This window comes from Oxyura jamaicensis, chromosome 10, assembly GCF_011077185.1.
Source record: "Oxyura jamaicensis isolate SHBP4307 breed ruddy duck chromosome 10, BPBGC_Ojam_1.0, whole genome shotgun sequence".
Classification (NCBI taxonomy): domain Eukaryota; kingdom Metazoa; phylum Chordata; class Aves; order Anseriformes; family Anatidae; genus Oxyura; species Oxyura jamaicensis.
Genome location: NC_048902.1, coordinates 7,595,338 through 7,619,208, shown reverse-complemented (window position 1 = coordinate 7,619,208; position 23,871 = coordinate 7,595,338). Strand labels below are relative to the sequence as shown.

Below are 23,871 nucleotides of genomic sequence, written 5' to 3'. Positions count from 1 at the left end.
TCATGATTATCTATAGATTCCATCCCATCTTTTCCCTCAGAAGGTTTCAGTCAGGATCTGTGGGTTTTCTGAAGCCACAAGCACAGTGCTTGTGCTTCTGGGCAGCACAAGCACAGTGCGCTGCCTGGCCCGCATCCTTCTAGGAGACAGCAAAGAGTGAAGGTGTGAACAGAGGGGTGGAAGCGTGTGGCAGCTGCTGCTCTGGCTGATCAGTCATGGTAGATAGAGCAAGGGGCTCTTAAGCCGTGAGCACCAGCTGTAAATGGCCCCACAGCGGCATGCTCACCTACTTAAGGCGTGTAGGGGGATAGGGAAGAAGCTTGACTATGATCATCTGGGGGATCATAACCTACTGAAATGTCAGTAGGTTTCAAACTTTCCTATGCCCTTCATCTCTGTGCGTAAGAAAAAGATGCAGGTAGCATGAGCCAGATCACAGCTTGGGGTCAGCGATGTTTCTGCTCTGCAGTCATAATCCTTGAAGGCGCCACAGGGGCGGGGAGCGGGGGCCCCGATGCTGTGCCAGCGTGCCGGGCATTGCGGGCTTTCCCCATGCCCTGGCTGAGGCGTTCACACCAAGCTCATCGCTCAAGCACGCGAGGGCCCTGGGATCAGTTACAGCAGCGGCCCTCACAGCTATCTGCCTGCTGCTGAGCTGTAATTAGCTGCAGAGCTAGTGCGTACCCTTGAAATGGAGGCTTGGAAACGCAGTCTTTGGTCGTTTAGCACACAGATAATTACTGCAGGGTAAACCTGGGAGGCATCCCTTGAGAGCTGGTGTCTACAGTGGCGATTCTGTAATGAGACTGTGGCCAAACTGAATTGCTCAGATGTTCGCTGCATTTTGTGTCTGTTATAGGCACACAGGTAGTAACAGCTGCCTGAATTTTCCAACAGAAAAGAATTTGGACTACTGTTGCCTTCTGACAGGAAGAATTTTAGGTGAAAATAAAGATTTGTTCAAGTTAGTACCATTGTGTAATTGTGCCTTAAGTACTTTTATTTGAAAGCGGGGAGAAAAACACCTTGTTTTATGCTGTTAGAATTGTGTAATCTTTTGCAAGATAAAAAAAAGGGGGGGGGGGAAGGGAAGAAAATTCAATGGAGACAAGAAGGGTGAGAGAGGAAAACACCTTAATGCTTAGAAGTATCTTATTTGGTGCTTTATGCTAAAACTAAAAAAGACAGTATCAATTGATTTTTTTTTATTTTTTTTTTATTTTTAATCTTGATTTGGGCAGTTTTAGTTCTAAATTGGTGTAGTTATTTCTGTCTAGTAAAAAAACAACTTAGAAGGGAAGATGTTTTACTATGGTCAGTCATAATGTGTATTTTGGGTTTTGCTTAAGCGTAGCTATTATTTTGTAAAGAGAAGGCATGCCAGAGAGGATGCTTCTGAGTTTGGCCAAAGGGGGTTTAGTGATTCAGCTTGTGTCAGGTGTATTTCAGAAAGAAAAATTATTCATCTCTTACCTCAGTCACTTGAAACTGGTTTCCCAAATAGCTACAGAAGATATCTTGAGGAAAAAGCTTGTGACAAGCCAAATGATCCTACAGTTTTGTTCTCACTTCAGATTTCTATAATCTTTCTCTTATTCAGTGTTGAGTGGATGTTTATCGTGGATTCAACATGTGCAGACCAGTCACTGTCAAAAAAAAATGGTGCTGATGCACTGATAATTTATCTGCACAGGAAAATATATATATATATTTGAAAGAATGAATTACATTTTCATTTCTTCTGCTTCCCTTGACATGGATTCTGCCACTGTCTTCAGAATATTAATTTTTAATCCCCAGAACATGAGCGGCACTAAAAAAGCACTTCAGTACTGGAGTAAGAGCACCTACATCCCGTGTGCATACTGGTATAAAATAATGTGTTTAAATCCATGCCTTGGATCACACTGGAAAACAGTGATTTCTTAGGGTACATAAGATCTGATTTTATGGTATGACAGAACTTAGGAGCATGAAGTGATTAGGCAATAAATGTTTCTGGTGCCAGAAACTGGAACCTGGGAGGTCTGTATTCTATTTCTGGTTTGGCTATGGCTTTGTTACATGGCTGTAGGAAAATAATTTGCATAGTGTTAATAATACTTTGATACCTTGTAATATTTGGGATGTGTAAAAGGTGGAACTATTCTATGAGGTATCGTAATGAAAACACAACAAGAAATGTGAATGCTGAGTAGCAGCTGGCCTTTGTAGTAAAATGCTCCACACTAGGAATCCTAGGGCAGCAGGACAGAAGAGATGGCCCCAGTGTGGGGTGGTTGAGGAAAAGACATGGCATGTTCTGGGAAAGAGCACAGAAGGCTACGTCCTCTGCAGAGCTTGCTGCGGAGCTCTTAAGGCTCTAGTTGGATCTAAAATGACCGAAGCTGATTTCCCCCCTCCTTCCAGCTTGAATGAATTCTGGTACAGACCCCAAGTGACTGGAATGGTCCAGTCTTTGTATGCGATAGAGGTGTTAGCATAAAAAGTGCATCAGAAAACAACGTTGATTGTTCCTGTTTTCTTATCATGAGTGTATGACTGGAATGTATGAATCAATGTGTATAAATACCTGAAGGGAGTGTGTCAAGGGAATGGAGCCAGACTCTTTTCAGTTGTGCCCAGGGACAGGATGAGAGGCAATGGGCACAAACTGAAGCACAGGAGCTTCTGGCTTAATATGACGGGGCACTTCTCTGCTGTGAGGGTGACGGAGCACTGAGCCAGGTTGACCAGAGGTTGTGGAGTCTTCTTCTCTGGAGATATCCAAAGCCTGCCTGGGTGCCACCACCCTGCACAACGTGCTCAGGGTGATCCTGCTCGGCAGGGGGGTTGGACCAGATGATTTCCAGAGGTCCCTTCCAACCTAGGCCATTCTGTGACTCTGTGACTTCTTTGTCTGAATGTGTCATAGATGAACAACCATCTCTCATTCAGGAGCCAGCTTTCACTGATCAGCCTCAGGGAATCTCTATGTGACTAAAGGAGAAAAAATAAAAGGCTCTCATTCCCCCTGTGATACTTGTGCTCTGTGTTTGCAAATGGAGTCCAACAAAAACTGTAGTTTTCGTCTTCAACTGCGGAGTTATCTGAGCTTCCTAAGATCTACGTGCAATGTCTGGGGAGGACTGTGTTTATGACTGAAAGGAATTTTTATTTCAGATGAATTTCAAGTGTGTAAAGGTCATCTTTTATTACCTTATCCCCCTTGTGCAGTGTATTTGCTAATGACAATTGTCTGAGATCATCAAGTGTATGATCTATTTTGGGTACCTGCTGACTGACTGCTGGGTGAAAGCCAGCGAGAGAGATCTGCAGAAGTAATGAGGGTGGAAGGCAGTGTTAGACACAGGAAACATCAGAGGTATGACTGGAGGCTGTGGGTACTTTGGAGCAGTTTTGCATTCAGTCTTCAGAAACGAGGCTCTAGTCTTGAGTTGGGTGAGTGAATGGTGTCTTGGGGTTGCAAGCTTGCTGCTTTGACCTTTGTGGAACAAGGTCAGTAAAAGAGACAAGTTTTCTGGTTATTTTTGAGAAAATACTATGTGGATTCTGTGCATCTGCAGAAGTAGGTGTGTTGTTTGGAGAATGCTGGGAGCTGAATAAACTTGTCAATCAAACACAGAGCCTCTGTGTTCCCAGAGGCATATTGGGTGGGTTCCCCGTTCTCAGAACAATGTTTTTAAGTTGTTTTTAAGGCAAAATTTCTCTGTCTCTTAGGACAATGTTTTTCTTTTTAGGTGTGTTTGTATACAATGTTATTTATAGCCACGTACCTTGGATTCTGATGAAGGGAGTAGTCAGTCTGAGAGACAGTCTTTGGGCAAGTCTCAGCAACATCTCTTTATATGTGGCCAGTTTCCTTTGCTTGACTTTCTCATGGGCTCAGAACTTGATCTTGCAAATCAGGATGAGTAAAAGATTTGGGATTTTTGGCAAGGCTTGGCTTTGTCTTTTGTTTGCTTCTTCCGAAGTCTGTGGGTGTTGAGCTAGGTTTGCTCCAACACTTCAGAAAATGACATTCTGAACAACTGCAAACAAAATTATATAAACTGAATGTGAAGCCAATAGCTTAGAGGTATCCCAGTTATAAATGCTGTAGAGTTAAAACTGAAGAGTTTACCACAGTTTCAAGGCCTAAGCAGAAGTGGTCAATGAGCTTTCCTTGAGGATATGGAAGATTGCTTCAGAAATATGGTAGTTTGCTTACAAAGTAGAATGTTAGTTGTTTATTTTGATGGAGAGGAAAGGGACACTTTTATCCCAGGCATTAATAAGAAGAATGAAAATAAGGAGCAAAGAAGCAGAACGGTTTCTGTGGCTTCACCTTGCAAAACCCTGAAAATACAGGAAAAGTAAGGATCCCCTAGAAAATGTCTGAGAAAATATGCGTAGTGAAAGTGGAAGTGAAAAGCACCATTGTAAAGCATCCAGCCTAGGCTGAGAAATGGAAGTGTTGATTTCTGTGGTATGCTTCAATAGTGATGTTGTTATTCTGGTCTTCAGTGTCACAATCTGTGCAGTTCCTATCATTTGCCTTAGGTAGCCAGATGAGAGAGACCACCATTAGAGCCAAGTTAAAGGAGGGTTTTGAAACTGGGGCTTCGACAGATTTGTTAATGAAAAAGCAATAGGCCTCCCAGAGTCTGTCACAGAGCCATCACATTTGCAGTGGAGACCTCCAGCAAGGCTGCTGCTGAGGGCGTGAAAGATTTTGCTAGGGGTACTTTGCACCTCCCTCTGCTCCATGAGGTTACTGCGGGTGTCTGTCATTCGAGGCATGTCGGCTGGTCTGGGCCATTGGGATCTCCCCGCCTAATGAATGCCTTGTGAAAGGGAAAGGAGTGAAGGGAAATGAATGGTCACAGAGCCCCCTGCATCTTGTGCTGGGGAAGTGGCAGTCCAAGAGGATGCACTGCACAGAGATACTGAGTGTGTGGTGAGAGCCATCAAAAAACGACACAAAGCTGTGCTACGGGAGGGGAGAGGCAGGTACTGGTGCTGCATGCCTGGTGGAGGGATAGGCATTCTTCTTGATATTCCTTATTGCTACTGCTTTTTGAAAGAGTGAATGTTACTTCTAACTAATGTCGGGGTAAGTGTTGGTGCAGTAGCCCCTCTGATTGAGTTGAAGCAGTCAAAATATTTGTGTTCTAACATGTAGTTTTTGTTAACACCAGCCAAAAAGCGTATGTGGAAGAATTAGGAGACTGTTTCCCTTCCTTTGAAGGACTGTACTTGGAAAGGAATTAACTGATACTCAACATGGCTCCAGTGTGTTAGAAGCCAAGGGCTTAAAGAAAGGGAGAGAGAAAAAGCAGCAAGTCTGTTCACTGAGGTGAGTGCATGACAAAAGCTGGGTGCATTTTGGCAAGTCTGTTAGATTCTCACAGCATATTTGCTGCTTATGATATATGCTTATAGAGATTGGGAAAATCTTAAAAAAAATTAAATAAATAGAAGAAAATGCGAATTTCAACTTGGCAGAAGCCCTGCAATTGCTTTTTGGTACTCTGTCCTATATTTTAAGAAGTCTCATGGTTTATCAAAATAGCTAGCTCTTCTTGCAAAACTGAATTGAGATTGTTTCTAAAAGATCAAAATAGATCTTTGTTCGCTGGTGAAATATGCTTCTCGGTGTGCCAAAGACTGCTATTTAAAAACAGGAGGGAGCTGTATAAAAAAATACAGAACCTGGAAGTCCTCAGTGCATGTGGAGCAAGAAGCATCTGGGATTCATAAGGAAGTAAGCATTACTTGGAGGAGTACAAATAAAAGCCCAGAGGTGCATGACAACAGCTGCATGGCTCAATGCAGTTACATTTTATTATGATACCAGAGGCCTTATAGCTACTTTACTCAGTCTGATTTAAAGAGCGGATGCTGTTTGTGACATTAAGGATAATGCTAGTGTTTATCTACACAGGAAACACTAAATGTTGTAAACTGTTTGGTTGGTTACTGTTAAAATACCTTCTGTAAGCTTAACATTTGTGGCTGTGTGGGTATATCCCAAGAAATAATGTCTCTGATCTTCTCCTCTTCCAAAAGCAGCAGCTTCTGGATGACCTGCCCCAAAAAAGGTGGTGGGGGACAAGCAAGAAAAAGAAATAATAATAATAAACACACACACAAAACACATGGAAAGACTGAGTTGATGAACGTTGGTATGGAGGGTGTCACACTTGGGCAAAATTTTGAAAAATACACCATTATTCTGTGATCCATGCTTGTATTTCTGGCCAGCTTGTAAAAGAAGTTTCATTTGCTGGGCTTTGCTTTGTGATCTTCATTGAAGGCTTCATCATTTCCATTGTTATATCTTCTGTCAGCAGTCTAAATGTGGGACCAGACTTGTGTTACTCATCAGAGCTTCCTCATGCCTAGCACTGCAATAGGCGAGCATTTGAGTAGCACGGTAAAGATGAGGGCATGCTTATGTCATAGTGAATTCTTTCTCAGTTTCTCTCTGCCCCCTGCATTTTGGGAGCCAGGAATGATCCTGGCTGCCAGAACATCTCCAGGATTTCAATCCACTGACTTCGGTATAAATAGCAAGTTTTTTTCCTCTTTCCCCAGCTGCCTCATTCTGTGATTAGAAAATCTAGTGAAGCTCTCTGCTTTGCAGGCTGACTTTCTTTGTGGAAAAAACACCCTTCGAGGCAAGTTCAGTTGTTGTTGGTTAGTAAGGCCCAGCATAATGTATTCCCAGCTCCCCCAATGCACTGGTGTGAGGCTTGTTGTTCCAGACCTCACAGAGGTCATGAACTTAAAAGGTTATCTTTGGGAAACAAATTGCAATTTTACACAGGGTAGTGCATACAATAAATGCTGCTGCTCTTTTTCTTATTTGCAACATCTAGCGTGTAATGGGAGATGTTGTACTGAAAGCTCCCTAGATAGAATCACTGTCTTTTTGTAGCTGTGGTCTGTCTGCTGACACTTCTAATGAAGAGTACTGCAATGGCAATACTCATACAAGCTCTCTTTCATGGAGCATGGATGCTTTATGTCTACAAGTTTGTCACATCATTAATTGGATGCGTATGATCTCAGTTACTTCAGTGAAGGGCACTTCACTTATAGGTGCTCACCTCTTTTTTGAATTGGGCTCTCAGTGTTTGGCATAGACTAATAAATTAATTCCTTTAACCGGTCAACTGTAAGTTCTGACATAAATAAGCTGCAATAGATCCAAAGTGACTATATCAGAAATGTTTTTTACCTGTTCTTTGCCTGTTGAAAGATCATGATGCGTGTCATACTTTCTTAATATTCTAGTGCCATCATCTTTGTGCATCAATGAAGAGTCCAAACATGGCTTTGTTCAAGCAACAGAAGGTGGAGGACGTTTATGAAATTGGGGAAGAGCTAGGAAGGTAAGTTTACAGATGACAACACACTGTTGTAAAAGCTGACACATGGGGATGTTTGTAGCATCTTAAAATGATGACCTGATCAATGCACTGCACGACAGTCTAAAGCAATTTCAATATATTACAATCGAAACACATTCCTTTAGAAGAAATGCACTGCGGATATTTATTATTTTTAGGTTAAGTGTGCTAACTTTTTTTCCTGTTTCCTTTCTTGCAACTAGGACAACAGAAGGTATGTTTACGTTGTCTTTTGTGGATAAATGTCACCTTTGTCTCTGCTTTAGACTGAATTCACCTGTCTGTTCTCTGAATGAGCTGGGAAGCAGGAAGCCATGCTGCTATAGTCACAGATGCAGCCCGTTTATTTGGCTTGTTGTTATGAACAGCGCTGCACAGCCTCCGGCTGGCTCAGAGCACTGACAGCGTGTTCATATCTGCCTGCAAAGCGCTGTGTATGTGTTCCTGAAAAGAATCGTCAATCAAAATTTCAGCAGGACAGATTAATGCCTTTATATAGCTTTTAATCTATAAAGGCTTATCCACAGCTATTAATTATAGGTGGAGTTAATGGGCTATTGCCATGCTTAAACACTACGCTGGACTGTAGGCTGGATGACACAGGGCTTCCCCAGTCACTTAGCAATTTACAGTGCTCTGAGTGAGGATAACTGCTTCCCATGCAGTGTGCAACCCTCCGATGCTTTTCTCTTTAATATGCAAATAGCTGAATTAGGTCTCTACACGTGGTGGCTTCCTTCCCAACATCTGGCAGTTCATTTTGATAAATGACTGTGTGTGTGCAATTACCCTTTTTCAAGGGCTGACAACTTAGTGACATAAAAACACTTCACTTGAAGCTGTTTCCCAGCCAAATCATTTTTTTTTTTTTTTTTTTTTTCTGGCTTTTGCAGTTATTTCACCTTTAGAGTTGTTCAGAACATTTCTTTATATGTGGGGTGTTTATATTCTTTTTCTGTTCTCTTCCATCTCAGGAAGGCCTCAACTTGTAAATTTTCTATATCTGTTTGCTTTTGAGTGCTGGCTGGTTCTGAGAATATCATCCTGAAAGTGAAAATCTGACAGCAGTGAGCATTAAAGAACTGCAGTGTGAATGCAGCATGTAAAAGTTGTGCTTTTTTAATATAGGAAGCCCTAGCATGTGGTTTTATGGTAAAAATTAATAAAACTATGAACTGGAAACTGAATAATATATTTTTACTTTATTGGTGACTTGGTTTTGGAAATCCATTGTCTTCTGAGAAGATGAGCCTCTCTCCCCTCTTCAAGCTGATGGTAGATCTCTTGTAGTGAGAAATCCAAGTCGACTTGCTACTGAGGTGTGTAGGCAAAGATGTTCCCGGAAAGACCTGGAGGAAATGGACAAATTGTGAGACCTCTGCTTTTGTTTATATTTTTTTTTCCCAAGAGCCCTGGAAAGTGTGAGAAAAGGGCAGCAAGACTGGAGTAGCTCTCTAGTTTTGAACACCTTTGAGTTATATACTTTACACATTCACATGAATATCATGTCGCATAATTTCTGCCAGCTTTATTTTCATTTTCAGATTTTGTGAGGAGCTCTGCAAATGCCTTGTTTCATCTCTGTGTTATACGTACAGTTTGACCAGGTTATCATGTCTGTCTCTGAGCAGTAACTACTGATTAGGGCTGGTGACGATTGTTATCTTACTTTGTTGGAAGTAAAATAACAGACTAGACACGTTGTGGTGAATGAAACACCGCAAGAATCTTTTTCCTGTGACGACTGATGCCCTTGGAGCCTGTTGATGCTTTTTATTACTTCAGTATCTTTGCTTGTTAGCAGTTAGTGCTTGACAGGTACAGGGGGTTAAAAGGATTTGGTTATTGTGATTTTGGCAATTAAAGTCACTTAAAAAACAAATATTTTTAAAGAAAGTCACTTACAAGACAAATATTTTTAAACAAACTCTGTGAAGTGTTTGTCCTGTCCATGTCCTCCTAACTGAGTTTGTGATTTCCTGAGAACAAAGCTCATTATGAATACAGGCTTAATGCTTGTTCCAGCTCGATTCAGTCAGAATCGAGAAGTCAGAAGGGCCAGTCCCTGATTATCTGAAAGCCTTTGCACAGCACTTCGGGAAGAGGGCTGTCAATGCTTCTTTGCAAGGCTTCAGTGTATCTGGTCTGGTGATGAAATTGGAAATTTTCTGACATTGCGTAGCATTTAAGGTAGCTGCAGCAAAGGCTGTTCAGATCCAGCTACATAATACCCTGCAAACAGCATATTTTTGAACTCCCGAACCAGACCGTTTTCAGAATTGTTGCAGAGCTAAGAGGCAACTCAAAGGATGCTGGAAAAGACATTGTTTCTTGTGCCAAGGCACACTGTGAGAGAAAAATCTGCAGAAAGGGGGAGCAGGTTTTCCATAGCTGCAGCTGTATTGAAACTAGCTGCCTAACTCCAGTGTTCCCTCAATCTTTCAAATATTAATCTTAGGTTTACACCTCTGTTGCCCAACTTCTCCAAAGGGTACATACAGGGAACAAGAAGTCAGGCATGTGGCATTAGGCAAGAGAAGCTGCTAATGGGCTTGCATAGTTCTAGCAGCTACCTTGGCAGGGAAGTTTAGCACAGCCTATGCTAAATGAGGGAAATACCTTATTATCATGCATGTATTTTTAACGTTACTTCCTGCTAGATAATATCAGTTGGTTTGTAAGTATGAAGTCTGTGGGGAATGAGGTTCTCTCGCTATAGCTAAAAGGAGGCCTACAAAGATGAAGTGCCTTGTGGGTAAATTTAACAAATTTCAACATTAAAAAAAAAAAAAAGAAAAAAAGAAAAAACCCTTTTGAAATCCACAGTACAGCCTATTGTTAGAATATTGAAATATTTCTAAATGTTTTCTTTTGCAAAATTTATGGCTAGTGAGGGGGGAGTTTCACAATCTTAACTGAAAATGAAAATGTTACAGGGGGATTTATTTAAAGAATCCTCTGTAAAAATAGCTAGTCTAGAAGTCTGGGAAAATGCAATAGAATATAAGGTATTCAGAACCTGCAAAGGTAGTTGAAGATTTTCCTCTTTTTTTCCCTTCTCCATAAGGCAGTGGATTATGCAGTTTGGAAGTACATTATGCAGTCCTCCCAGACATTTAATGTTTTCTCTCCTTGAAGGCATCAAGCTGTGATTTCTGGCAAATTATTATTATTTTTTTTTTTCTGTGTCTGAGCTGTTGATCAAAAATAGGTACTTCAAAAAATATTTTCCACAGAATCTTATCAAAATTCATCCCTCCTCAAATGTGGTTCTCTGTTTCTAAATGTCACTTCTATTCAAGTAACAGCAAACTGTGCCTTTCACCATCCGTTTCAATGCACTTCTCTGTCAGAAACCTTTTAATGCTGTTTTGTGTGCTTTGAGGAGGATCCTGGCATAAGCTGCTTGCAGGAATGTTTGTTGGTAGCAGATCACTCTAACTGCATGTCTACATGATGGAGATGCTTCTTAAAAAACGAGAGAAAGTGAAGGCTAGCTTAACTGCCTTGGGCATACGCAGCTGTCAAATGGCCCTTGGTTCTTCAGCCAGGGAAAGTGGCAGGGAGAGGAGACCAAGGGTGGAAAATCATAAGTTGAAGCCAAAATGAGCCAAGAGAGGGAAGAACTGGCCTGCTGGTCTAGGGAAGTGGCAGTAGCAGAGCTCACTAGGGAGCTTTTTAAGAAAAAATGTCTCAGGATGTGTTGTGATTTGGATAGATTGCTCTGTCTATGTGGAGAAAAGCAGTTCTTGTCCAACCTCGCAGGAGCATTTTCTGGCTGTGCTGGCAGACGCTGCCAGGGGTGGTAGGTACACGAAGAGTGCTAGAATTTCAGGGAGATGCAGGGCAATTCATAAAAGGTTGTACCAGAGGGTCATCAGTCTAAATGTGTCAGCTCGTCTGCAGAGGGCTGGTGACACATGTGCCTTCTGGGCAGTGTCACTGTTGCACGTCAAGTCTGGGCTGAGGGTAGGAAGTGTGGTGGAGCCTGGCTGGGAGCCTTTTGTGGCAGTGCCCACTGAGACCTGTAATCCTGGAGGATGGTGTGAGAATGGCACTGCCATGTCCTGAGACAGTGCCCCGCTCACCACAGCTCAGCTCTTTGCAGCACACAAGCATCATGCTTAACAGAGAAACCTGAGAGATGTCTGGGATGTTGGATCATGGATAATGTTCATGTTCATGGATAAACAAAAATTTGTATGTAATTGATCTAACAAGGTATATGCAATAGGATGCTTCCGTTTTTTTTTCATGATGGTAACATTCAGGCCGTTTCTGAGCAATTACATTTTTTTCTGCATCAACAGGACAATGCTTCATGTTCTGTTTACTTTTTAAATATGTGGAACTTTGACTTTCTGGACTTCAAAGGGATTGCTGGATGTTTTTTTCTCTTTGGGTAGGGTACTTCCATTTCTTTGCGTAATTGCAGTTCAGCAAAGTCATCTTGTATGTAGCTGCTCTGGTAGAGAGCAACAGAACAGGTGCATGCGTGAGGTGTTTGCTCTGGGTGAAGCTGTTTCCTTCTACATTGTGGGCAGGCTGAGAAGAAATTCCAGACGATTCAGTCACTGCCTTAGTGTGAAAGGTAATGGCTGTGATTTCTGTTGATTAGTGTGGGCATGAACCAGCTTCCAGCTTCTCAGCCCCCGCTGATCTGGGGTGTGGTTAAAGCCAAGCTAAATCTTTAATCAATGGCTATTTGTATCTCCTGAAGTTCCCCATCTCCAGCTATAAGTCCCTGCCTCCTCCCTTCCCTGGATGTGATCAGGTCAGCTTGCTGAGACAGTAGACAACTTTTTTTTTTTTATTATTTTCTGGGTGAGACTTAAAGAACACCAGATGCAACATTTTACCAGTGCTAGTGGGGCTTAGGAGCCTGGCACATAATCACTATTCTGACAATGTAACTAATAAATATTTGCTTACCTAATGAAAACAAAAAGCACAGATGTCTGAGGTATCCTTTGTAGGAGAGGAACCTGGAAATCAACAATAAAAAGTCATGTCATCTAACTAGATGGACCCTCCCTGGTAAACAGAGGGTGTAATGAGAGCTAGGAAATTTACCCCTCACACATATCATGCAGTATCTTCATACAAGGATTTTTTTTTCCTGTCTGTAGAAGTCGTACAGTATTGGGCTGTCTCAGACACGGAACTTAACTCTGTTCTTAGATTCTCTTGTAATTTGAACTAGTTCTCTGAATCTGGAAGAGTAACTTTGGATTATTTTTTTCCTATAATACACACAGAACAAGTCTTTGCTTTCGATGCAAAATGTAACTTTAATTACTGAGCACTAACCAGTACCTATTAATATTTCTTGTTACAAAAATCGCCCACGTCATTCGTTTGTTTCAACAGAAGATTCAATATACATGATGGCATGGGATACTTGATCACCATAACTAAGATTGTCATCAGCTCTTTGATACAGTCATTCTTTTGGGATTTTTATTCTTTCCAGCAGAGTGAGTGATTTTAGATTTCTCCTTTTTGAACAGTTTTCCCTGCTAGTTTTTAATGTTCTTTCAACTGTTTCTGAAGTCTTTATTTCATGTCATGAAGCACGGAGAAAAAGTGTTTTGTAATTGGAGTAGTTAGTGTCAGTATTGGAGTTTTGTGGATCCATAATCCTCACAGAGAATTCGTATTGGTTTGTCTGTTTCCTACGTAGGAAGAGTGGAGAGAACGAATAGCGTAGCTTCTGTGCAGTCCTGCTGCTGGAGGAGATGGTTTTGTGTAGCAGAAACTAAAAAAGATGAGGAGGTAGCTTCTTCCTCTTACTTTGGCAGACCAGAAGTATCCACAAAGAGCAGTGAAATGGAAGTTTCAGGAACCCTTTGTGGTTTTGGCCTTACAGATAATTTCCTAAAAACTTGATTAAAATGCCAGCGTGATTTCCATCCCTTTCATTCATGGGGAAGGCGAACGAACAAACATTTAACCATTAAACCATAGTACTGGTTCCCCCTTATAATTTATTGCTCTCAGGAATACTATGATCTGTTTGCGTTCAGCTAGATTTGGACCTTTAAACACAGGGTACAGTGTGCTAACCTTCTGCATGCATGTTACGTATGCACTGGTGTTGCTCCACATAGCAGAAGGAACAGCTTATCAAATCAGCTATTCCTGCTGAGCATGAGTCAGCTTTGACCTTCCCTAGGTCTCTGGACTCTGTTCATTCCCACTCCAAGAGCTGATATTCAATCTAAAACTAAAATGTGATAAGTGGGAAGAATTTCTATCATGCACATTTAATTCTTGAGGTTTAGATAAAATAATGCTTGCCAGGCTATCAGGAACTTGCCAGAATTGCTGGGCTAGTGCTATATCACAGCAGACTCTGCTTTTCCATCCTGAGGAGCTGACAGACTGCATTGCTTGTCACTGTGTCATTGGGAAGCTTCCAAAAAAAAAACCAAAACAAAACCACATTTAACAGCTTTAGAAGATGCTGGTGACAATTAAATAGGTGGCACAGTTTCTTGTGAGTCAGATCTAATGACCCAAAATGGTGTCTAGGGCATTAATTGTCTTTATTGCAGATAATATGTTACTTAATTGATTGTTGATGTTATATATGTTAATTGATAACATTACTTATTAGGCTATTAAGCCAATAATAAGTCACTGTTCAGGAACATGAGGTTTATTAAATGGTGATTTGAATTTCAAAGGGTTTATTTGCCCCCTGCTTACTCCAGTAAACTAGATCCTTTTGGCTGAGTCCATATTCTTCTACTGTTCTGATTCTTTTCTGACAGTGGACGCATTGTCTCTAGCCTAGGATATGTTGGTTACCTTTGAGCTGTAAAAGATGTGGGTGAAAGGTGCTGGAGACGTTATCAGACACAGCAAATGTTCAGAAGTGCTCAGTACTTTCCTGTTGTGAGTATTGAAACTTACCTTGTAAAGTCACTGGGTTCTGGTGCATTATTCAATCGGTTAGTAAAAACATGAGTAGTGGTGAAAATATCACTGTGTTTACAGTGACAGATAATTTTTTTTCTTCTTTCTGTATAAAATAATACGTCTTGTTAGGTTTAAAAAGTGACATATTGTTATAGCAGTGGAATTGTGATACTTCCCTCTCTCTATGAACTGGTTTGGTTAGAAGTCACCCTGACACTGCCCAGCCACTAAGTGAACCTGAAGTGAAGTCAGGTTACTCATGTCTCATAACATAAAGATTTTCTTCTGAACTCTGTCGCAGGGCTGGGTTAAGAACTAATGACATGTCTGTGATAATCTTGCATGAGAGGTTGACCACGTGGCCATAGAGTATTGTGAATAGGATTTACTTGTGTATCTTTCACACGCTTGAAGGATTTATGTACTTTTTAGGTGTTAAAACTCATATGAAATACTCTGTTAAGAAAATGTTTAAAGCATTCTGTTATAATCTAGCATCTGCTGCAGCCTAGGTAGTGTGTAGTTACACTAGGAGAGGTAGCCACTTCGTTTGTATTTTGGTTTGGATTTTTTGTTTTTAAACAAAAGAAAACACTTTATTTGCATCTTAAGCACAGAAAGTACAGTGACATTTGTAACAGGTCTCAGCAGAAAATTAAGCAGATATATATATATATATATTTTATTTTATTTTGAGAGAGAGTTCTGTTCCATAAAGTCATATGGAAACAAGTGGATACTTTCCCTATGGTGAGCTTGCTGTGCTGGGATTTCTCTTTTTGTTTCAGCTATCATACTTCAGCTCCTCAATAAATATTGTGCTGCTGGACATACTATGTATTCACTACTTCAGTTAAATCCTTGCCACTCCAAATACTGTTTTAGTTTACAAAACATAAAAATGTCTGTAAAAAAAATGAGACATACTAAAGATTATTGCTATAGTCCATTTACAGAAGGCTCCCAGTTCTCCATGGCTGTGACCACAGACTTTTTACAGGAAGCTTCCAGTGAAGTATTTTTGTGCATATAGGTTGTGAACCTTGCATAGTTTTTGGTTCAGCTGTTCTGTGAGTGAGTTCTGAAAGCCCACAAATGGCTTGTAGAAGGAGTTAACAACAGATTCCCATCCTCTCTGTTGGGAAGAGCATAAGAGCATGCCAGTGCAATGACAACTAGCAGAATTTGTCTCTGAAGCGTAAGGAAAGAAGGAAGAGAGTCTTTTGGGGAGGAAAACTGTGTTAGGGGCTGGAGGTTTTTAAGAAGCATGTTCAGCAAGAATTCTTAAGGGCTTTGCTTTGAAAATTACAACTGTTAAATTAATATATATATATGTACATATATTAGAACCTACTTTTCCCAAGGGGGGGAAAAAAGTGGAAAAGAAATGAAATGCAGAATTTCACAGGATGAGATTACCAGTTAAAACCAATCTGAATGTAACAGTGGAAAAAAGTCATGATTAACAGAACTGTTGGCATAAAAACAACAGTTGTGACATTGAATAAATGACCCGTCAGTGTTGAAACTAAATAAGCCATGATACCTGGGCTCTAAAGGCAGCCTCTTGAATCCAGAATGCTACCCTGTGTTAGCCTGGTGTTACTGTTTGTGATTCTGGTTTTGTATATTAATTTAAGAATGCAAAAGGAAAATAAAAATCACACATGATGATTTCATAATGTATTTTTAGGATTTTTACTCTCCTCTTGACCTAGCTATATATTACGTCAAACCAAAGCAAAGGGTGCTGTTGGCTTATGTACTGGAGAGCAGACAATGTGCTGCTGACATAAGGTGAAGCTGTTAGCAGCAGTTAATGACGTACACTGTAAAGTAACTCCTTGTTGCTGTCTGTTGCTGTCAGTAAACATAAATAAAATTGTTTTTAGGGTTAAATATATCATATTGCCTCATAGCTCAGAGAATATATGGCGCTGGATAAGGTGTAACTTTCTTTATCTTGCTGTCAAGGGACCAAATGTAATTTATCATCCAATTAGAGAGACAACAACTGGCAAACTTTGTGAAGTCTAGTAAACCTAAAATTAGATCTCCAAGCTGTATTTTGGCTTCCTGTGTGCAGGCAACCACATGTATGAATTACGTCATTTTGTCCTTGTTTGGGACAGTGTTTCTAATAGCAGATAAACCCTAACAGGCTTGCATTCCCACGACTGAATGTCTTAAATGTGAAGTAAAAAGTACAAATCTAAAATTTATGGTTTTATTCAAACTGTAAACACCATATTATCTTTTCAAAGCTCCTTTTTTCAGTTTTCCTGTAGGCTCCTTTCTATAGCAGACTGTTTTTATGCTATGGTACCTTGTGTATATTTTTATTTGTGTACATTGTTCTGAACTGCAGTCAGGCTTGAGTTTTGTTGTTTTTCTATGTGGTTTGTATGGTTTTTAGACTTGAACTTCATTAGTGTCCTTTGAGGCTCTTTGTCTGGAATGTAATGGTTCTGTTAAAACCACCTGGCTGGCAAAATAACCGCAGTTACCTTAACTCAGCTTCAGGCTTGAGAGAAGTGCCCATCTGAACAAGAACTGAAGTAGGCTAGGAAGCTTGATGTAAACGTGCTAAAACATAATAACAAAAAGTGAGAGAGGAGAAAAGGAATGGAAGGTCATCTCTGCTTCCCTTAAAAGCATTTGTTTGTGTCCAATGCAGTTTAACAGACTGTTCCATCTGGTGCAGCAACACCAAATGTGTCAACGTTGGTATTACCATGCTTATACTGCTGTAGCTTGGTGTACTTTAGATGGCTGTTTTCCTCAAATGGGAAGAGGAACCTGAAATTTTCACCTTTCTGCATCTGCTATAGGTCAAAAACATCATCAAAGAAGAGCAATAGATATTTATGGCACCATGTAAGTTGAAAAAAACAAAGGCTGTGTGGAAAAATATCACCGTGTTTTTCTCTTGCAATAGGTTGAGGTTGCATTCTTCCACCAGCTTGAGCACATACTGCTGGTATTGCTAAGCTGAGTGACTTCCCATTGAAAACTCCACCTCAAGTGAACATCTTCCAGATTGGAAACCAAAGAAATCCCCCTTAAATAATAGCTGAACTGAGTTTGCAGATCTTCTGTGAAAAGAACGGTTAAACTGTTTTGCATTCCTGGTACTCCGCGTGTGCATATAGGCATTTAAGAGCATGGCTGAAATGCTGTTAGGCTGTTTTTTTAGTTTCCCTTCTGGCAGTGCGTTCTTGTGAGGATCACCTAGTGGGAAAAAAAATGTGAATGGTTATAATTGTAATTCTGATGATGTCTAGAGACAGGAAGTTAAATGTAGGTCCAGCTGTACCTTCTCCTTAAAGTTTTACTACATTATTCCAGTAGCATTACCTGTATTTTACAGACTTTGGGAAATTAAATACAGAAAAACTGGGGTGTCATTTTTCTATCAAGTGTGTAAGAACCTAATTACCATTAAAATTAAAATCAGTGGGAGGTTGCTGCCTAAAATCCCTTGCAAATCTGTTCCAAAGTAAATTGTCTTGGCTCGTTTTGGGATTGAGCATAGGCCCTTGGCTGGCGGAATTCCAGAATGCCATCTTTCTTTTTCAGGTTAATTTACTTCACAAAGAAGTTCTTGAAAATGTGTTTCAGTGTAAAGTGTACCTGTCAACACGTTCTACCATAACATCTATCTTATGGGAATTTCAAGTTCTAACAACTACTGAAAAGTAATAAAAATAAATTATTGTTTTATAGATTTTTTGAATGAATTAAATGAAGATGGTATGGACAGAATGAAGAATAGACTGAACATGCAGAAAGGGAACATACACCTGGTATTTGGGGATGAAGTGGTTTGCTCTTCTCAAATGACAGGCAGAATTAGATTCCTGACTTCTCCTCACACTGGCCTCTGTGCCAGGCTGGAGTCAGATAACCTGTGCTGTCATCTTAGTATTTTGTTTACATATTTAAGCTTTTCATGACAGCTACTGAGCAATGTGGTGTTTCTGGAATATCAGAGGAAGACCCATATATAAACCCATGCATATACACAGAGTAGCTTAAAGGCTCTTTTTATTTTAATGCACCATAGCAATATCACTGTTACCCTGTGAGGTGTACAAAACTGGCAGGCTGCACCTCTGTCAGTCAATCAAGTCAGAATCTGCCCCGGAGCATTACCCTCCCAAACCACTATTAAAAATAAACCTAGAAAAAGGCAAGAAGTTATCAAGTTATTCTGGATTGTCTCGTTTCCTCTCTTTGCCCCCATATCCGCTCCTGAACTGCTCATATAAAGCATGCTTCTGAAAATAGACTCTAATGCCACTTGGTAATATTGTCTCTCTGTGTTCTTCAGTGACAGATCTCCTAGATGATATTAGCAATCCAAATAATAGGTTGTCTTCATTGCTAGGATAAATTCCTGTCTTAATGATGGACAAATTTCATGTTGTACCTAATTATATTGTAACTGACAGGTTGCAGCTGCTATTGTTTATACTCTTGATGTGCTAGCACAGTTGAGGACAGCCTACATTGAATCTCTGACAAGGCTGTTGTACAGCTGTCCAAAACATTTCTGAAAGGGAACAAACTTCCCTTCTTAAAAAAAAAAAAAAAAAAAAAAAAAAAAAGTAGGAATTATCAGCCTATGAGCATATCTAGTGTGTGTTGTAAATACTGCTCTGTAGGATCCAAATCATCTTCATTTCAGTGATGTATTAAGAATGTGCATTTTGGCAAAGATGTTTAGTTGAAATTTGGGCATCTGAGCTGTGAAATTTTAGACTTTAATATCTGCCACAGACTCTCCATGTAAAATTAAATAAGTAGCTTAATTTTTCAATGCTGCCAACTCTTCGGCCAAAGAGAAGACATACGTTTATTTTTGTTGTCTTATCTAGGTTGCAAGGTTTGGGAAGCTGACACTCTGATTCTTACCCACTGAGTGCAAATGCATTGTGAGCACAGAAATGCTGTAGTCTTGGTCCTTGATTTTAAGAGCTCTGTTGTTAATGAGCAATCTGGAGGGTGTCTGACTGATTGTTAAGCACCAGTGAGACCCACTCTTCTTCATAGCTGTACAGGCATCCACAGAATATATTCATTTTGATACACGTCTGATAGAAAAGCACAGCAATATGCCACCCCTCTAACATCTGTTCAAAGACCTTTCCTCCTCTTTGTCCTTCCTCCAGCCTTTAGCTTTTGTTTTAGAGTTCTTCAGTGCATCAGTGCCTGGGAGAGCATCGGGCCCCTTGTGCTGAAAGATCCATCAGCTGCTGCTTTGTGGTGGCTGTCTTTAAGGTGGTCTAGAAATAGCATTTCCCCGTGATGCTTATTAAAATAAGCAGCAATCAGGGAGTAGGGTGCGCTTGGTTATGGACAGTATCATGGTTAATTGCATCATAACCGTCTTAAATATCCTAGGCTAAGAATTTGTGCGTTTTTTTTGTCTTCTCCCTTGAGGCTTGCAATATCACCTGTTTGATCACAAAGTGTTTCAGTAAAGACTGTCCACAGATTCTGTTTTTAAGGGATAAAGGCAATGGCGTGAAGGCTAGGACAGGAACAGGTAGAATAGTAGAATACCAAGGAAGGGTAATGTGATGAACAATTGCCCCAGGCTATAACTGTCAAAGGAGAAAATGAGAATTCCTTTTCTGTCTGTTACTTTTATAAGCTTTTAAGTAAACTGAAATATACAAAACCTCCAGTATCATTGGGCTTTCTGTGTGAAAGTGTCTCTGTTCACTCCCATAATCAGCAGTTACAAAGGAATAATTTTTCACTGAACTTTGCTGGCAAAACTCTTGTCCTTAGAGTGAAGTCAAGGAAGCCAATACAGCAACACTGGTACCATGTCTCTGTAGAAAATCTGGACCAAACAGGACATAAGTCTTGCAAAACAAACAAGAAGAACAACAAGCCCTTTCCCCAAGCCCCTGTAACAATTTAATAAACCAATCAACCAAACAACAACAACAAAAAAGAAGCCTATGATGTTTTACAGAAATAGCTCTTAGGACTACAGATCCAACTCTTTTAGCATAATGTTTAAGGCAAATTTGCTGATTTTCTAACAGCAATTTCATTCTCTGAAGTTCTCTAGGGTTTTCACGTAATGATAAAATCAGGAAGCAGAAATATGAATTAATTAATGGATTTGACGAGTGCCTGCACTCCTGATTCCATTTGTGACTGAATCCTAAAGGGATAACTACACTTGTCCTACTTGTCCCGACTGTTCCTACCTCTCACCTGAGAAGTGCTTAGGCTATGTCTGAAAATGAAAAACAAAAAGCAGTACTTCAGGCTGTCTGTCATTGTTTGAACTGTTGGAAATGAGAGGCTGCTTCTGCTGTGGACTGTTAGCTTTTGAGAGCAAGCAAGGGCCAAGTGACAGCCTTAATTTTTCATTTCTTTGCCTTTCTAGGTTAAAGACAGACTCTAACCAGCCATCTGTGTTAATGAAGTACTAAATACATTGCATAATTATAAGGTTCTGAGTATTACTGCCATGTATGTTTCATACTTTGAGTTCCAGCTGTAGTTGCATCTCTTGCTTACCAAGCCAGTGAAGGTTATAATAATACTGAAAACAATAACAGCTCGGTGCTTCTGTCGTGTAGCCATACGGGGCTGCGCTTAAGGAGCGTGTTTGATTGTTACAAAGGGATCCTGGCTGATGAAATCACAGTAGGTAAAGGTTATCTGTAAGATGAATCTTGTCCTTGCAACCCTGGCTATAATACCCTGACTAAGGAAATATCTGGTACTAAACATACATCGTGGGACTGCAGACCTGCCAAGTCTTGCAGAGTGAGATCTCAGAGATACAGTGCATTGTGGCAGGAGAAACTGGGTGTCTTTTCAAGCATAGTGCCTGTTTTTTTCTCTGTTTGAGAAGTGATTGGCCATCAGCAGAGACTTCTTATGAATGACACCTTAGGTAAGATGTCTCTTTTTGTGGCAGGACCTTAGATACCTGTTATGGTTTACACATTCCAGCCAAGGGTAATGATTTGACTGACGTATTAGTTGACTGTTGATTACCAGAGCAACACAAAATAAGAGTTCTACTTCTTCCTAGAGCTTGAAAGTTCTTTCTGCACCACAGTGGAAAAAAGATGAAATATTTTGCATGTTTTTAGATAAAGTATGAATTTCTCAAATATTAATTGGTGGGATATAGGGTGCACATTGTAGACTTGAAGTTTCCTTGCTTTTCATTCTAATTATTGTAAAAAGGGCAAAACATGGATTTTTAGCTGGAATAGTGTCCTATCTAAAAGATGTTGTCAACCTTTCCTTCCATTCAAACTCTTGTAGGTTGTGGTGCAGAGAAATTGCTACAAGATTTGTCCTGTCAGCAGCAGCTTGCCATCAGGCTTATCAAACACAATCTCCAAATGCTGCTGTTAGAGTAATTTTCCATGACAGTTTTACTGGCCACTACACTTCCACACGAGCTCCTTGTTTTCCACCAGCTCAAATTCAACCTCCTCTTTTATTTTTTACTTTACACGTCGTTATGTCCAGATCTACACCAATAACTTGTTGGTTGTGAAAAGGTCGGGTAATGGACAATCCTGAAGTACGATTAGGTCCAAGAAGGCTTGTCAAAAGCATGTAACTGTTTAAAAATGAGTATAGTTTTTTTTTTTTTTTTAACCCTTGTGGATGAAACGTAGATTATTGAATCCACTGAATCAGGGAAAATACTGGGCTTTGTATTGACCAATGAGAGTGAGCCGTAAGTGAATGAAACTCCTGAGCGGAATAGGCTGACGTTGTTTGAACTGACTGAAGTTGATACTGAGACCAAACGTCTGTACTCCTCAATGTTGGTTGAGCTGGAAGCTCTTGATCTAGGAGAGCAGTGACTCTGCATTGGTTTTGTTTGAAAGAACTAACATCGATGCTTTTTGCGCTTTAACCTAGGTTTTCTTTTCTTCAAACCTAGTTTTTGAGTTTGTTTTTTAACATTTAAGGAAAACTTGAGAATTTGAGAGTTTGTGTCCAACCATAGCAATTTTCCATGAATTCTGTGAAAAAAATATTTCTTAACTTCATTTTAGTAAATTCTACTTGAAATTTAGAGTTTGTGATGAAACCTCAAGCTATACAAATTTCACATAATTTCAGACTGAGTTTTTTAGTATCTTCATTAACCAACATAAGGACCTGGTAGATATTTAAATCGATGTAACTCTTTGCACACTACTCTTTGCTTAATTTCAGTATCGTGCATTTAAATCAAGCATAAAAAGTACAGATGTGTTTAATTAAATCTACAGCACGATCCATCATGAAAAGAAATTCATTTCTGTTTTAAATGAGATTTTTGTTTTGCTTTTCAGAAGCAGCTGGGACAAGAGCCTGTTACATTGCATGGTACATAACTACTTGTCCTCAGCATCTCTCTTACAGCAGCAGCAGGCTGAGATAGTCACCTTTATGCTTAATAGGGTACAAGAACACATAGGCATACTGCCTGGAAGTTTCATTGTGGTTTTGCTGATGGGACAGAAGTGTGTTGCTAAAGGATATACAATGCATTTATGGAAGAATTCAGATCTCTCAAATCTCTCCAGTCTTTTAGCTACAGACAATCCCTTTCCCTTAATTTTTGTGAGGTGAGGTAGAAGTGGCTGTCCTACATGCCCTGGGTAGACTAAATGCAAACTCAGAGTGATGGCTTATGAATTTATTTCCCTGTTTGTATGTTTGTGATGACCTTTGCATGATTAAACGTTCCTAAGATACAACACAATTGTCCTTGTCTGGAAGAAGTTATTGATTCCAAATGGGATGGGCAAAAGGATCCTCTGAATAATCACAGTTTCATGCCATATTCTTGCCTTACACAGAATTTATATTGTTTAAATCCTTCTTTAGCTATAGGCCACCTTTGTTTCTTAATTTTGATAAGATGTATCTCAGCTTGATTACAGGTACTTTTCAGAAAGACAAATGAGAAGGAGGGAACAACAGCTTTGTGGAGGTGGTGCTTCTCTGAGTTCAAAAAGTGCCTCTCAAGAGCATGATGAAGGGAGAAAAGTTCACACGAATGAGAACAAAGCAGGGTCCCCTACTTTACTATTGAAGAGCCAGTAACAACTGTCTCATCCTGAGAAATTCACATCACTGACCTAAGGCTGCAATCTGCAGGGTTACTCTTGTCTGAGTCAGTCATCTGACCTCAAGTGCTTCCCTCTTAAGAAATAAGGGAAATATTACAATTGGAATGAAATATCTTACTTTAGGAGCTGCAGTCAGGAAAATGTCATTAGCAAATAGCAGCCACATGTCTTTTAAACTTTAATGCAGCCACTTTGCCATTTAATACAGTGAGGAATTCTCTGTCCTTGAAGTGCAATGAGAAACCTGTGGTTATTCCAGTTATGTTTACAGCTAAATTATCAGTGAAGTGCAAAAATGTGAATAAACCATTCTTTTATTTGAAAACTGGTTACTGGAGGCCAGTTCTGCATTTCTGAAGGGACATCAATCCTTTGAGTTTGTTTCTGAGAGATTATTCTGAAGGGAAACACTTCAGTACATGCATGTC

General features: G+C 40.1%; 2 protein-coding genes across 4 annotated transcripts in view; both read left to right on the top strand.

The window, feature by feature from the left end:
• Positions 1 to 5,316, top strand: part of TBC1D2B (TBC1 domain family member 2B) — a 48,540-nt gene extending 43,224 nt beyond the window's left edge. The window contains exon 14 of the mRNA XM_035335425.1: positions 5,181 to 5,316. The gene's annotated coding sequence lies outside the window, so the exon portion shown is untranslated. The remainder of the gene's footprint in view (positions 1 to 5,180) is intronic.
• The window catches only part of DAPK2 (death associated protein kinase 2), a 39,383-nt gene continuing 20,817 nt past the window's right edge, over positions 5,306 to 23,871 (top strand). For all 3 annotated transcript variants that reach the window (XR_004753472.1, XM_035335437.1, XM_035335436.1), the window contains exons 1-2: positions 5,306 to 5,338; positions 7,282 to 7,379. Coding sequence is in view for 2 of the 3 variants with exons in the window: in XM_035335437.1 (XP_035191328.1) it covers positions 7,303 to 7,379 (77 nt within the window). In the remaining variant the exon portion in view is untranslated. The remainder of the gene's footprint in view (positions 5,339 to 7,281; positions 7,380 to 23,871) is intronic.